Source organism: Lithobates pipiens, unplaced genomic scaffold (assembly GCF_037356315.1).
Source record: "Lithobates pipiens isolate NorthernLeopardFrog02 unplaced genomic scaffold, aLitPip1_a1.2 Scaffold_19, whole genome shotgun sequence".
NCBI classification, from domain to species: Eukaryota; Metazoa; Chordata; class Amphibia; order Anura; family Ranidae; genus Lithobates; species Lithobates pipiens.
Window position 1 is genome coordinate 161,639,340 of NW_027507764.1, and position 17,304 is coordinate 161,656,643.

Sequence of the window (17,304 nt, forward strand, 5' to 3'; positions counted from 1 at the left end):
TTCCGGTGACATCATCTAACGTGTATAGTGTTAAATGGCATGCCACTCTCTATACACACTGGGGGAGTCAGTGTAAAGCAAGACGTTTTTTTCTCGTTGCTGGTGGGTTAGGATTCCAAGTGTAGAAACAAAAAAAAACAAAAAACAAAAATGTAAAATTCCTGAAAGTGCTGGTCATGGAAGAAACTTCAGCTGGGAATTGCCTGCTACAATGCATGAGGTTGGCAGTGCAAGCAGCAGGAAAGTTAAGTATTCCTTCGCAAGTACAGAGCATTTTGAAAAACTTTTTTCTAAGCAAAATAAGTCTCTGTTAAGCAGAGATAAATGCAAGTCGTATAAACAGATGGAAAAGTTAGAACATTTTTTTGTAGACCTAAATTAAATCTGAATGCTGGCCATATAATGCCTTGTATTCTCATCTTTTAATCAATATTCTGATTGTCAATTTTCTTTTAACCACACAAACTTTACTTAATAATGCAAACAACAAGATTGTAAAAAGTTTAGGTTGATTTACAAATCAGTATGATTACTGATTATATCTGCCATATAAAAAGGAAGATGCATGCATTTCTACATTTCCATCTACATTATTAGACAAAAAAAAAAAAAAAAACACCACTTGCTGAAATTTCAGTAAACTTTTATTGCTTTCAATCTTTTTTTTTTTTTTTTTTGAACATTACAAAATAGAGTTTGCATTTTCCTAAGTTCTTCAACAAGTTAAAAAGGCAGGGCTTTACATCTCAGGTAGAACAAGACATATCTCTCATAAAAACTAACAAAATATAATTTATGGTTTTGGAACTTGCTTTGGATTTGTTACAAAATAAGACAAAAAAAACACACAAACAATACACTATCTTCAATACAAAAACAGGCATAAAAAAACCTGGTGCTGCGCTTTCTTAAAAGTATTCAGTATAATAAATACTAAAAATCTGGCTATGTTCAGGTACCGTCACTGAACAATGGAAGACAAAACACAATTTTAGCCAAGATACTAAATGGGGAAGTAGTAAAGAACTGTACATTGTTTTGTCCTTAGCTAGGGAAAACAGTTGTTAAATGTTCAAGTTCCCATTACAACAAATGCACCCAGTTTATTACAAATGCAAAAATGTCTCAATGCAATTTTCAGCCTTAAAAAGGTACAAAATAAACTTTCAGTTAAAAGTCTTTATTGAATTTTTAAGTATTACCAACAGTGGGACTTGAAACTTATAAACTAAATACCACTTTAGTTTATGAGAACTTGTGTTATCAGTAATATTTATTGAACCAACACAGGGGATGAATCTTGTTTGGCTATACAACCTGTCATCCAATTTCTTTACAATAACAGTTTATTTAAAAAAAAAAAAATGTAATCTACATCTGCAGACTTCATCAGCTAAGCTAACTGGCTACGTTTCTTTAAACCATTGCACGTTGCTTCGTAGTCACTGTCTTAATAGTACAGCCAACACAGTTTAGTTAATGGCTGTCACACGATGTTTGATAAAAGACAACTTCAAAAAAAAAAATAAAAAAAACATCAAGCAAATGACTGCCAAGGACAACAGGGGTTGATTTACTAAAAAACTGGAAAATGCTAAATTTTGTGCAGCTCTGCATAGAAACCACTCCACTTCCATTTGTTTGTCAAATCTTAACTGAACAGGATGAAGTTAAAAGCCGATTGGCTACCATGCACAGCTACCCCAGATTTTGCGATTCAGTTTTAGTAAATCAACCCCACTGTTGTCTATTTTCAGACAGCATTTAGGGGAACTCCACAAGTGATTGTAAAGTCTTGTTTAAAAAAATAAAATAAAAAATGATGTTATACTTACCTCCTTTGTGCAGTGGTTTTGCATAGGGCAGCCTGGATATTCCTCTTCTCGGGTCCCTCTTTGCTGCTCCTTGTTCCTCCCTCCTTTTGAGTGCCCCCACAGCAAGCAGCTTGCTATGGAGGCACCCGAGCTGCAGCTCCATGTGTCCATTCAGAAAAAGAGCTGCAGTTCGGCCCCGTCCCTCCTTTCCGATTGGCTGACTGTGATTGACAGCCGCAGGAGCCAATGGCGCCATTGCTGTGTCTCAGTCATTCAGGAGGGAGAGTCCTGGATGGCCGAGGGACTCGTAGACATTGCTGGACAGAGGTAGGGCTCAGGTAAGTATTGGGGGGGCTGGGGAGGCTGCTGCACAAAGAAGGCTTTTTATCCTAATGCATAAAGATAAAAAACAACTCCTTTAACTGATGGAATGGAGAAAAATTATGCATGGTGCTCAGTACACAATGAACCCTGGGCACTTGTTCCTGCAATCTTACGCTTGAATATAAAATAAAAGCCCCACCGCATGTCTAGGCTCATCTACTTTATGACCCTATAAGGCAGTGATGGCGAACCTTGGCACCCCAGATGTTTTGGAACTACATTTCCCATGATGCTCAACTACACTTCAGAGTGCAGAGCATCATGGGAAATGTAGTTCCAAAACGTCTGGGGTGCCAAGGTTCGCCATCACTGCTATAAGGTATTGTGTCAGTGAAATATTTTTCTATTGGCAAAGATACCAAAAAAGCAATGAGCCTTTCAAGTGGCAAATCAAAACATGGGCACTGGGGCAAGTGTAATTGAAATGCCACATCCACCTTTTCGTAATTAAGGTCTTTGTGGGGCTGTGACCACTGTGCCAATCTAGGTACACGGTGTTCAAGAAACCAAAGTGGCACCGTGTACTCTACCAAGCTCTTGGCAGAGGGCCATTGACCCAGACCCATAATCAAGATACTGCACCAAGTTTGTGCCACAGTATCCCAATGCGTATCAATTTATCAAAATTACATGTTTACACATACAAATAATAAATCATTAATTTTTATTACAGATCTGACACAGCTAAAATAAAATGGAATAACACATTTTCTTTTTTTAAATCAGAAATGCTGACACAAAACATGAAATAAAATTGCAAAATTAAGGAAAAACTTTTATTAACATTTCCCTATTGATAACCCTATAAAAAGACTGGTAATAAAAGAAGATGGATGTTGGTAAAAAAAAAAAAAAAAAAAAAAAGGAACCCCCCCCACCAAACAACACAGTATATGCTATACAACATTCTGAGTTTGGAACCTTTAAAACGTATCCAATAATAAATTGACTGTGTTCAGATTATGAGAACAGTCCACAAATAAAACAAAACCTTTTTAACCAAGATGCTTATAATGACATTAGAGACATTTGGGGAAATTTGACAAGGGTTAAATGTAGTAACCCAAAATGTGATTAGAGTAAGCTGAAACTGACTGGGGTTCTAGCACTTGGCACATCATAGATGTCTGCACTCACTGGGCTAACCCAATTACTCAATATTTAACTTATTGGGTTCTGTGGTTTATAGGCTACTATCTTGTTTGAGTGCTACAAATGGCTGTTCCAAATGCACAGATATAGGCCATGAGCAATATTTCAACAACATTAAAATGCCCATGGAAAATGAAATGGTTCATTATTGAAATGTATATGTTTAAACCATTGCCATAACCGTGCAGATTTAAAAATACAAGAACACACCATTATCCAAATAGGCAAATCTGGAAGCTTCGCTTAGGAAGCTGAAGTACATTGTGAAAGCTAGGAAACATGAATCAAAATACATCTATTTCATGCCGCTCTGAGAACACCTATTACCTATTTAATAAATTCTGTTTAAACAGGATTGTGTAGAGTTGAATTTAATAACACTGTTCAAGATTTCTTGTATGAGGTTATGTACACACAAGAGCACTGCATTCGTCTCAACCCAACAGCTGTTGGCCATCACTTAACCTTGTAATGGTGGCAGCGAGAAATGCACATTAGCGTTCCTGAAAAATAGCATGCAGCTTCTACCAGTAAGTGATATGTATTAGAACCTCAAACACCAGCCTAGAACTGGAATCCACCATACATGAACGAAGGCAACTGTCTATCTGCAAAAGGTGTGAACTTAGTAGCTAAGCAGTATTCTTTGAGCACGGCCATGTCCAACAGTATCTAGAAAATAATTTTTCCTATCAACAATGATAAATGCTCTGTCTGAAATATAGACCATTACATACCTTGTTTAATTTACAAAAAAAAGCGCACCTCCGATCAAAACCTCTCTAGGTTAGGAAAGGACCGTATAATTGCAAAAGCTATTTGACTGATGGATATGATAGCAAACAACTGACACTGACTAAACAATGAGAAAGCCCTGTGCTTATTGGGACGACTAATGGTCTATTGAGAAACCACAAATGAAAAATAGGGAGAAAGCCAAGTTTCACTACACTTCATGTCTGAATAAACAGTATATATGTACAGTACATATAAAACTAGTAAAAAAAAAAAAAAAAATGTACCTTGAAATGCATTTCAAGGGATGGCAGTTGCTCGCCCTAATTATTTATAGCTTAAATTATACAACACTGGAATATTCACCATCCCTTCAAATTAAATTTCCTTTCAGCAATTAAGGGTTTGTGCTAGTGACAACAGATGCCCTAATAATGTACATCATTCAAACAGTAACCCCATGCGTTAAACGGAGTGGGAGGCGTTTACAGCATGAAAGCATTTAAGCAGAACATAGGGGCATATTTACAAAGCAGTGAATGCGGCTTACACAAAACTTTCTGAACACGAGCCAATCACCTAAAACAGTGGTCATCAACCCTGTCCTCAGGGCCCACTAACAGGCCAGGCTTTATGTATTACTTTGGGGAAATGCAGACTAGAATACTGCAATCACTGAGCAGCAAATGATATCACCCGTGATGTATTTCCCTTATCTTGCAAACCTGGCCTGTTATTGGCCCTGAGGACAGGGTTGATGACCACTGACCTAAAACACATGCTCCAGGAAGATTCACTGCTTTATGAATATGCACTTAGTGGTCACGCTCAATCATCAAGGGAAATGTCTCAAATGTAGTAAACAGCCCTTTAAAAAAAATGTCAAACCCACATAATTTCATTATTTGAAATACAAAACGATCGTGGCTAAACTGACAGGGTACTATAGATTTCACAGCACCATCCTATGCAACCTATAAAATAATTTCACCCAACAGCACAATTAAACTGCCACAGCAACTTTTTTTGCAGCAAATTTGGCAAGAAATCATAAAAGGTCCTTTACTGGGACCTACTAAGCACTGTTGCGGCATATTGCACAAAACACCTGAGTTACGTCATTGAGATGAGCCCTGGGCTCACATCAAGCTTTAGAAAATAGCAATATAGGTCATCACTGCATTTTAAGGGCTATGTAGTCGCCTCATGTTGTAGAATGTGAATGTGGCTCTAAAAGTATGGATTTGTGAAAATCCAAGAAAAAAAAAAAAAAAAAAAAGACTAATACATGATAAACTATAGTTAAGAAAATCACTATAAAAAAAAAATACTTCTTATGGCTTGTATGAGCTCTGATGCACCAGGCCTTGTATGTATTCTGGCATCTATGGATTCACTCATAAATCACCATGAAGACAATACACCACCTGTACACTACTAAAGGCTGGTGTACTACTTCACACAATATCTGTAATGTCCCCAGTGGTGAAAAATGACTTGTAACGTATAAGAAAAAAATCCAGGGGCTGCCACAGTCAAATGTTATTTTTTAACATACTAGTGGTCTTCCATATTTCTTCGCTTAACAGATTTGTTTTTTCTGTTCATTAAGTGGTGGGTCAATGATCTTAAAGCATGTGCAAAATTTGTTCTAGATACCGGATGTGCACATGCTTACTCTGGGTCATTGGGTAGTAAATTGAAGATGACAGCCATGGAGCGTAAAGTGGACCTGAACTCACTGAAACTAGCAGGGATTTTTTTAGCACACTTTAATGTGGCAAATCAGAAAAAAACACGACATATAATTCTTGGAAGCAGCAGTGCACTTCCAAACATGCATCGGTGCCTATGCACACGCCATTCTTCGGAAGTTTACAAGCATACTCTGCCACTCCTGTTCATTAAGTGGTTTTAAAGGCTCAGTTTTTCACCTTCCTGCATTCTATGCAGGAAGGTAAAAAACCCTTCTGTGTGCAGTGGCAGCCAAACCCCAAAATACTTGCTCGAGCTCCCTCTTAATCCAGCGACGTGCACAAGAGCTGAGCATCTCCTTATTCATCATTGGCTGAGACAGCGTCAGGAGCAATTGGCTGCTACTGTCAATCACAGCCAGTGAGAAAATGAGCAGAGAGTGCTGGGGGTGAGCCGCGGCTCTGTGTGTCTTATGGACGCATAGAGTGGATCTCGGGAGAAAGCACACAACAGTGCCCCCAGAGCAATGGCTTGCTATCGGGGGCACTGGCTGAAGAGAATACAGGAGTGACAGTGGGGGACCCGAAAAGAGAAGGATCAGGCCTGCTCTGTGCAAAAACACTGCACAGAGCAGGTAAGTATGTTTGTTATTAGAAAAATGAAACTTTAATGTCACTTTAATTACTGGATTGCATGAACAGGGTCAGATGTCATTGTTTATGAACAAAAGAGACACTGCAAAATACAGTAATTAAAATAGAAGGGAAGGCTAATAGACCAATGTTTAAAATGTTGCCTCCCTCTGCTTATATACATGCTGCAAAACCTCAGAGTAAATCTTTTTTTTTTTTTTTTTACTTTTCTTGCGGGAGGTCACACAACACAGCTCTGGCTCCCCTGTGTCAATGAGCAGCTTCTTTGTCTTGCTGAAGGAAATTCTCTTTCCAGTCAACAAAGAGGGAGCAGTGGAAGCCATTAGGAGATGTGACGAAGCTCTGTGCAATTCAGCCCTGTTGTTGAGCCACTCGTTGACACTGAGATATCTGGAGCTATGTGATCATGTGAAGGCATTTACACCAATTTTCTACAAACAGTATGCATTATGTATATAAGCGGGAGGAGGCCATATTTTAAACCTTTGACACCTAAGCCTTTCCTTCTACTGTAAGTAATGACATACTATATCATTTACAATGGACCTGTCTTGCATTGTTTGTAGGACAAGATTGCTTAAATCTAGGTCTACTTAAAATTTTTCAAAAACAATTAAGCAATGGCAGCCCCTGTATTTACATCCTAGTTTCTTTTAAGAAGCCCATAGACATTAGACACCCATTGTTTGATGCTTAGGATTATAAACAGAACACCTGAGCAGTCTACATAGCATAACCAACCACAACAGGACTTGAGGGACTTCTGCCCGATAAAGACATCTATTGACCATGCTAAGAATTTATTTTATTTTTTTCCCTGAAAGCATGGTTTTCATACATTTGAAGACAACACAAAAGCTGTACCTTAGGGGTTGGTTTACTAAAATTGGAGAATGAAAAATCTGATTCAGCTGTGCACGGTAGCCAATCACCTTCAACTTCAGGTTGTTCAAGTAAGTTTTGACATAAAACAAAAAACCTGCAAGCCGATTGGTTTCTATGCAGAGCTGCACCAGATTTTGCACTCTCCAGCGTTAGTAAGTCAACCGTTTGTAAAAGAATATTGCAGGATGCGGTTGGGTGATCAGAAACATTCTAAAATTTTAATGTTACTAGATTCTTCAATGCCATCTAATGCCTATGGGCTTTGTTGGCGCTATAGCGTAGTGTAAAGTTGCAGTGACAAAGTGTTCTACACTTTTTAGACGGACGCAATAACCTTATGAGGTTATCTTAAAGAGTAATTCTATTTTTGTTACAGAGGTTTAATTAATCTGCTAGAATTTTTCCTTACTATTCTGGCCTTAATGTATTTCTGGAAATGGATTTAGCGAATGAAGTGGGTGACATATGAAATTACAGAAACTTATAAAAATATATACGAAAAAAAGCATTAAAAATATACATCCACATGGGAAAACATTTCTATGCAAGTTCTGGGAATGACAAATGGAAAGTCGCTAGGTATTTAAACAGTATTGCTGGATGACAGGCTATTAAATATACAATAAAATCAATTAAAAAAAGGTCTATAAAAACTCCTATTGAATAAATAATTGCTGAGTGATCATTCTGTGGCATATTATTACAGTTGGATACAGCCCATTTTAGACCCTATACAGTATTTACAGTGCTAATAATTTATCAGGTGCACACACAGTATTTTGGAAATGTTTTCACACTTTGATGGTTTGATAGTCATTGGAAACATGTACATTCATTCGTTCAGTCTTGGGTTGACGTACATACACACAAAACACACACACGCTCCTCTTGATTTGGCTCTATACAGAGGTCTCGGTGTCCACGTACTTGCGGAGAGAGCCATCATCAATTGTGACTTTTACATTTACTGGTTTGTCAGGGCTGTAAAAAAAAAATCAAAAATAAACAGATCCTAAGTGAAATTGAATTATACAGATTCCTTAGATGTAAAAATGCAAACATCAGATGTTAAAAATACATATTTGAATATAAAAAACTTGCACTAAAGCAGCATAGGCATTCCAAAGAAAGGAAGAGGTTGTATTAATACATTTTAGTAAGTTGCAAACATTAAAACGTTAGGAAGGCACACAAAACAGAAAGGCAACATGCATGAGCAATTAGAATCATTATAGCTATACTGTACTTTAATGGGTACCTCAACCAGCCTAATGTGAACTCCTGCTTTAAACTTGTCTGTGTAGTAACACGGGGGATTCCCTCACCTTCTGAACACCACAACCACTACACTATTTATAGTCTTAATAAGACCGTGCAAAGTGCAGTGATGATGTAGAAAATGGATTGACCCACAGCACCCAATCAGATTTAAAGATAGTTACGCAAATTTAAGGATAATTACGTTAACTCAACAAAAACAGAACATGATAGGTTGCTGCGTGCCTGTGGTCTGTGAAATGCAATATCAGTCATGACATCAGAATGGAAGAAGCACAATGCTCGCCCTCACCTCCAGGACTGAAGATAAAATCTGAGAACATGATTACAGGTATAAATTGAGGGTGTGCAGGAGGTAGGGACCCCTCCAAGTTGCTAAATGGAAGGGTCTTAAGCAAGAGTTCACATTGGAAAGTCCCTTTAACAAGTCTAAACAAAAAATTCTGCATGCATATTTTATTTAATATGCCAATAAAGGCACAATAAAACTGCATCTCTAATATCCTCCTGTGTGATGTTTTGGAGGGTCTCTGTACTGTACCTGACTGGGAATCTTTTTCTGTAAATTTTATTCCTGCTGGTCTCCGATTTTGCTCTTCCGAGGGTGCGATCGCCTATGTTATATGACAGGTTCACTAACAAGCAACAGGTTTACTTGGGCCATAACCAACCTCACCAGTGTATTAAAGATGTTCCCCTATCCTTTGACGCCAAGGTAGACTAATTAAATTCAGTATTAACACATGCTTTCTACTCAACAGTTGAAATCGGAAAAACTATTAACACGCCACATCTCTGCACACTCAAAAACTTCAACAAATGCATGCCTGTGCAAAGACAATGCATACAGTACGTGCGGTGTGCATGTGCTTCTGGCTGACACAAGGGACATGTATAAAAGATCTACTGCGTATGTGATCAAAGAACATATTTTACATTTAAAATAAATATTGAAAAAACTAAAATAAAACAAAAAAGTATCAAAGCAGCTAATAGGAAGTACAGTGAGTGCAGATCTTACATCATTTATGCCAACGCCCTTAATTACATTGTACTGACTGCACAGGATAAGGCCATTTCCTTTGGCATTATGGAGCCAAGCTTTTTTTCTCTTATTCAGATCTCCTCTATGATGATATGCAGAGGAGCAAACATTTACATTTGGTCATATGGTACAGTAAGGGGCACTAGAGCACCATAAATTAACATCTATTCTGAAGAAAGGGTTGTATTTATTTATTTTCAAAGAAAAGTTATGAGACAATTTTAAACACAAGCAAAGCTTAGTAGAGTATTTCAAAAATGTTTTGAAATATACAGATTCCTGGTGGTTCTGGAAGAAGATGTATATGCCCTGACAAAAATGTCAAAGGGTTTTTTTCAGAGCACTTTTATACATGTCCCAATATGTTACAGCAGACTCTTTCACTTACCATCACTTTATGACATTGAAAATTTTTACAACCTGTCAAAGACAGCTTTGTATTAGCCCTGTTGTCTTACCCAGACACATAATAATATGATCCTTGCTTTTGCAAATAAAAGTGAAGTTTGTAGATTGCTAAAATGCAAATGGACCTTGTTATCACTTCGCCTTACCTGCTGCTTGCTACAGCTCCCCAGCAGCGCATATGCACCTTTCCTTCACTCCCCACTACGCCAATCATTAGTACGGTGGAAAGACTTTTGGCCTTGTGTAAGTTATGCACTTTGAATGACAATTATGTGGTCATGCAACATGGGACCCAAACAAAATTTTTATTATTTTTTTCCCACACAAATAGAGCTTTATTTTTGTGGTATTTAATCACCACTGGGTTTCTTATTTTTTGCTAAACAAATAAAAAAAAATAAAAAAAATTTTTTTTTTTAAAAAGAACAAAAATTTTGAAAAAAAACAAAAACGTTTTCATAGTCTTATAGAATTTTGAAAACTGGTAATTATTCGCCTTCACTGATGTGTGCGGATGAGGCGGGACTGATAGGCATCAACGAGGCGGCACTGATGGGCACACATTCGCAGCACTGGTGGGCACTGTTTGGACTGCATTGATAATCAGGACACTGATAATCAGTTCCCCGATTATCAGTGTACATAACTTCTATTTACATCTGTGATAAGCTGTGATTGGACACAGCTGATCGTGTGTTAAAGAGCCACCGATTGGCTAGCCGTCCGCATCATTCAGCAATAGCGCGGTCGGCAGGTGGTTAAGCTTGGACAAAAAAAAACAAAAAAAAAAAAACCTGTAAGCAGATCGGTTTCTATGCAGAACTGCACCAGATTTTGCACTCTAGTTTTAGTAAATCAACCCCTGTACCACCATTACTTAGTGAGACATTAAAGGGGCGTTCTGGTCATTTTTAATTTTTTTTTGCAGCTGCGGACTTTTAATAAGGACACTTACCTGTCCAGCGAGCCCGTGATGTTGGCTGCCTCGAGGCCGATCCGTCCATTAGATCGGCTTCCGGCGCCGCCATCCTAACTAAGGGAAACAGGCAGTGGAGCCTTGCGGCTTCACTGGCCATTTCCTGCTGCGCATGTGCGAGCCACGTGGCGCTTTGTGAATGGCCCCGTTGTTTCCTGGGACACACACATGTCCCAGAAGACAACTGAGCCGCTCGCCGAGGATAAAGAATTGAAGAAACAGTGGCGCAGAATAGGAAGAGGCAGATTAGGAAGACTGCCTAGCATCAGGGGTTTCTGGTGAGTAAAACATTTTTATATAGATATATATATTTTTTTTAAGAATATTAATTTATTTTTTTTTATTTTTTTGGCCCTCTGCTTTAACCCAGAATAAGCAAGCAGGTCGGGAGTCTACTTATTCTAGGACAGTCCCTTCTTGTAATGAAAGATGAACAAGAAAGACAGCTCTCAGGTGGTTGTACCTTCAAAAACAAGTGAACAGTGGCAGCTCCAATATTTCTTTCCTAACAAGTTCCCTTTTAAAAGCACTACATCTAAATGACAGTGCAATTTAAATATATAGCAAGACCACATAACAGGCATATCTGCAATTTTATTTTTTTTCCAAGGCTGCAACTGAGGTTTATGATCCAATTGCATTAGTAAGCAGAGAATAAGCGATAAGCCAAATGTCTGAAAGGTCAAGGTTTGCATCACACAGAAAATCAAACTTTGATTATAAGTGCTATTTGTGCATTTTTAAAGAGTGTTAAAACTTTCAATTATAACTGATGAAAATCATGTAGAGAATCGTATCATGTATACAGTACTTACCATTGTTTATACGAGCAACTAATAAATATGCAGAAATGAATGCAAACAAGCAGGTTTAATTTGTTTCCCTCATTTCCTGTTTCAGTGACACCATGTCATTACATGCACCAATGTCTGCAGGAAGTCACCCAAACTGAACAGCACGGGAACAAGTAAAACATCTAGATTGTTAATAAATTGGGATTTGACACAAAACCTGCTTATCTGCATTCACTTAAAAGATAAAATTTGACAATACGTTAAAGTGAGATAGCTACCTCTGGTTAGATTTGGATAATTTTTCATTTTCAGGGTGCATTGAAAGAGCCTTCCACTGTGCTGTTTTTGCCATCTCATCTGATATGTTTACAACTGATGGATCAAGGCTAGAGAATAAACATAAGTTGATGTTAGTAGCTTACCCTAAAAGAGCATTAATGGAGTTACTGTTTTTAATCGCTTGCAGAGCAGCGTAGGGAGAGAATGTGCCACGATCAATCAAACTAAACAGATGCGTCAACAGAACTCAGCTCAACTCGACTCTTTTTCCATTTAGAACTATAAATGGAGAACAAAATTGAAGCTCAGCTTCAAACAGCTAAACACACAGATCAGATACATACAACATATGAGAGCCTTTTCACCTGGCTTATTGTGCTGCTTCTCCCTATTCTAACTCTAGCTCTGCTGTATAGGGGATTTCAAAAGGTAGATAATAGGGCAAATTTAGGTGCTTGCACCCTAAGCATTCAAAATGATGCCTGGATTTCAGCTTTAAATGCTTGGGGTCACTTACAGCAGTTTTGTTGAAGCTGATCATAAGCCTTGTGAATCCAATATTTACCGATAACCATCACCCAACTGTAGGAAGTAGTCTCCTGCCCTACCAGGGCTGTGTAAATCTCAGAAATGAAAGCGTTTGTTACCCTAACACTACATATTTCTGATGTGTCTGCTGTACCATGTACTTGTACGAGAGAGTATCCTGTTCGCTTTGTAGAGTTTCCTTTATGTGAAATCCCTTGTGTTCTTGCCAGTACCTCTGCTTTCCTATTAAAAACCGACCACACTAAGCAGGAGAGCACACCATGACCAGTTCTCTAGCTGTGCTGGGAACTCAGTGTGCTCTCCTCCGGTGTTTAGAATCACAGTCATTCACAGGGAACTCTGTGTGCTTTCCTCTGGTGTTCGAGCTTCCCAGTGAATGGCTGTGATTCTAGTGTGCTGCTGCTTTTCCTCCTCCAGCTTTTATGCAGCCGAGAACTTCAGGAATGTGAGAATTTATAAAAAAGGGGGAAAAAAAGTTTGCGTTTTATTTTTTTGTATCTATCCAAAAACGTTTTGCCTTTCATTTCCATTTTAAACTGAATGGGTTGCTTTGCAAGATCGTTTACAGATCACTTTAAGAGGCAGGTAAAAGAGCTTCCTTATATGCATTTCATTTATATGTTTAGCTGTTTGCCAGCAATAAGTTACATGTAGTAGTTTTTCCACAAACAATTTAGACTTTTCCAGGGAAGAACTTAAAGATAAAAATAAAAAAATGGAAATAAACCTTTACAAACAACATGTTATACTTACCTCCTCTGTGCAAGGGTTTTGCACAGAGTGGCCCGATCCTCCTTTTCTGGGGTCCCCCCGTGGCGTTCCTGGCTCCTCCTCTTCTTGAGTGCCCCCACGAAGAGCAGCTTTCCATGAGGGCACCCGTGTGGGAGCGCGCCCGAGTCCTGCTGCTGCGCCCATTGACAAAGGCAGCAGGACTCGACCCCGTGTAATGGGATTTGAATGACAGCAGCGAGAGCCAATGGCTCCTGCTGCTATCAATCTATCCAATGAGGACCCAAGACAGTGGCTGGAATTGCTATGCTTGTCCCAGTCGCTGGAATGATCAGCTCCGGTAAGAAAAAGAGGAGGTCTGAGACCAGCTGCAGCACAAAAGGTTTTTCACCTTAATGCATAGAATGTATTAAGGTGAACAACCCTGAGGGTTTACAAGCCCTTTAATTTAGAGAACAGCATTTTTATATTTTATGTCCTATTCAGGGAGTGATTTCATCTCACTGTCAGAAGCAACACTTGCCTTTATGCAAATTTACCTGATTGTACTGTGTGAATGCAAAAGTAGGGACATTTACTGACAACGTGTTTATTAAATCACCACCTCTGGTCCCTTGTCTGCAGCAAAACTGAGTAGTGAAGAAGTCCAAAGGCTGCTTTTGCTAGTTAGACATTCATAGGCATAGGCATGTGCACAGGGTGTGCCTAGTCCTAATCACCTAGTGCACATTAGCATTATCGCTCCGTGTAGTGGGGAAATGGGAAAGCTCTCCCTCTTACTGGTTCTGCCATAAGAGAAGCTTATGCACTTCTTTCACTGTGCTGGCAGGGAGTTCAGTGTGTGTGTGTGTGTACACATTTTCTACTCGCATTTTGTGAGTGGAAAATTAGGTCTGGTGAGGAGCTGGGCTGCCTGGGGGCATTCTGTCTATCACAGGTGCGGGATCAGAAGGGCGGGGCTGTGTGTGACGGCGCATGGACTGCAATTCTAATGTAAGCTGTTATAACGGGCAAACCCTGCTCTGTGATCAAGCCGGATCTCCTCTTCCTCCATATGATCCGGCTGCCCTCTCTGCACAGGTGAGGCTGCAATGATGGACGCAGCTGAGGCTGCAATGATGGACGCAGCTGAGGCTGCAATGATGGACGCAGCTGAGGCTGCAATGATGGACGCAGCTGAGGCTGCAATGATGGACGCAGCTGAGGCTGCAATGATGGACGCAGCTGAGGCTGCAATGATGGACGCAGCTGAGGCTGCAATGATGGACACAGCTGAGGCTGCAATGATGGACACACGTGAGGTTGCATGGGTGAGGCTACAATGATGGACACGGGTGGGGCTGCGTTAGTGGGCACTGGTCATGCTGCATTGATGGGCACGGGTGATAAAGTTGTTGTTAATATTTGTGTAACTTAATTCTGCATAAAACATTTAAGTGTCATTTCATGAGAATTTATGAGGGCTTGTATAGAGGCGGGGCAACTGGTGGCGAGTAACCCTTAAGGCCTGGCTAGTAGCTCAGGACTTGAAACACACATATATATATATATATATATTATACACACATACATATACATATACACACACACACACACTATATATATATATATATATATATATATATATATATATATATATATATATACACACATACACAAAAACATGGATTTCTACTCTTCAGTCCGTGGGCTAAACAGTGTGGATGGAGGAATCTCCTCTATCAGCAACAGTATTCAAGCAGCCAAGACACCCATGGCTGCTTTAATAACCAAACAGTGACTGCATCTAATAGGATGCAGACAATATTCGGTCGACAATGTTAACCCTTTTCCAATTTTTTAAGTAAAGTCTGTTGAGCTGTGTTGTGCCGACTTGGCCACCCAGGGCTTTAATTTTGGCTGATGAAGCAGGAGTCGGATGACATTTAAATTATGTATGGCCAGCTTTACAGGAGTCAGATTGTAGACCATCGTAGCTCTCTACAATAAAGCATCTTGCTTCAAGCAGTGCAGCTTGGTTTTATTATTCACAATTTGTAGCATACTGCAGTAGCCTAGTTGGAGCTTGTAAGCAATTGTTGAGTGCAAAATTCATGTGTGCCTAGAGCAGCATAAACGTTAATGAGACCCTGCCATTATCAGAAAAAAGTTACAGGGTAAAAGCACAGATTAAGTATCTTAAATGCTTATTCACTTGCAATGTGCTAGAAAATTTACTACAGGCTGTCAATTGAGTGTAAGCCTTGATTCTGCTGGGGCTGCCAATATCGCATTCAAGATGGTGATGCCCGGCAGCAGTCTCAGACGCTTTTGGTTGTCTACACAAGGAAGATTTTTTATAGGTATTTATATACATAACTGTATACAAGCCCAAAAGGATATCAACCATGCAAAACTTGTACCTGTACTTCAAGCCTTTCACTGGAATCTGGAGAAGATTCCTGCCTTCGTAAGCCAACTGAACATTCTCACTGTCCTCCACCTCCAGCATTCTCTCCGCTTCCTGCAGACAAAGTGAATAATCATTCTCAACAAGGTACCGTATTTATTTTAGTTTTCTTTTTTTTTTCCAGTCTTCAAAAACAATGTGTTCTCATTAAACACTAGTAATGCAGCAATCATGAACTTTATTTAATGACATACATGATTTCCAAAAATGCAGCGCTCTACAAGGAAATATCTTAGATATCAGTTGCAGTCCACAGGAGGGTGCCCAGGCTACGACGTCCTCATGACAGCAAGTAATCAGCTGTAAACAGCTGAGATCAAGGCAGTTGTGCCAAAACATTAGCCCCTTGTAACCCTCTTATGTGTACCTAATAAACCATTTACTAAGGATTTGGAGTGCTGACTTCTTCTATTGGAATACATGATTTCAAGTAAGCCACCATGCAAGAGAACAGGGGTCATTCAATTAGGCCCCTTTCACACTGAGGCGGTTTGAAAAAAAAAAACGGCCCCTTTCACTCCAGTGTGAAAGCCGGAGGGCTTTCACACTGGAGCGGTGTGCTGGCAGGACGGTGAAAAAAGTCCTGCTAGCCGCATCTTTGGAGCGGTGGATTCTACTCACCGCTCCTAAACCGCTCCTACCCATTGAAATCAATGGGGCAGCCCGGCTATACCACCGGCAAAGCGCCGCTGCAGTTTTAACCCTTTTTCGGCCGCTAGCGGGGCGGTTTTAACAGCTAAAACGACGGTAAAGCGGCGCTAAAAATAGCACCACCCCAGTGTGAAAGGGGCCTAGGTAAATAGACAGCAGGCAACTTAAATGACATAAATAAAATGTTATTAAAGAAAAGGCATAGAAAATAGTTCAAAATTAGTATGTAGGAATCATTGCTATATACTGCTTAACAAAGAACAGAAAAACCTTTGTAAATCCCAACCAGTACCCCGTTTTCTTGTGCTGGCAAATGTTTTAGATTACCCACTTGGCTGGTTGTTATACCTTGTAGAGGGCTGCAGACACTCGTGGAAGGAACTTCTCTAAACTTAAACAGAAGTATCTACAATTTTTCCACACCGCTATTAATCTCTTTGAATATCTATTATACAGGATTTATATAGCACCAACAGTGTGCAGTGCTTTACAACAAGAGGGCAGACAGTACAGTAACAATACAATTCAATACAGGAGAAATCAGAGGGCCCTGTTTGTTAGAGCTCTAGGATCTATTTGGATACAGAGCATATTTAAAATGTATGTACCAGCATAATAAAAACGTAGTTTACAAACTGATGCTTTCACATTCAAGCTAGAAAAAAATACACAAAAGGTATAGCGCGTGCGTGCATGTGGGTGTGCTTTATGTTTTTTTTGTTTTTTTTTACCACCCTGGTTGATAGCAAAGCAAGTGAAAAAGGAAGAGAGCGAGCGAGAGGGAGGGAGGGAGGGGGGAAAAAGAAGGGAGAGCGAGAGGAGGGAGGG

The 17,304-nt window shown here is 39.5% G+C and overlaps 1 protein-coding gene across 1 annotated transcript in view; it reads right to left on the reverse strand.

The window, feature by feature from the left end:
- Nucleotides 1–626: 626 nt before the first annotated feature.
- The window catches only part of SLC4A7 (solute carrier family 4 member 7), a 141,688-nt gene continuing 125,010 nt past the window's right edge, over nt 627–17,304 (reverse strand). The window contains 3 exon segments of the mRNA XM_077491450.1: nt 627–8,299; nt 12,098–12,205; nt 15,779–15,879. Coding sequence (XP_077347576.1) covers nt 8,218–8,299; nt 12,098–12,205; nt 15,779–15,879 — 291 coding nt within the window. The 3' untranslated portion in view covers nt 627–8,217.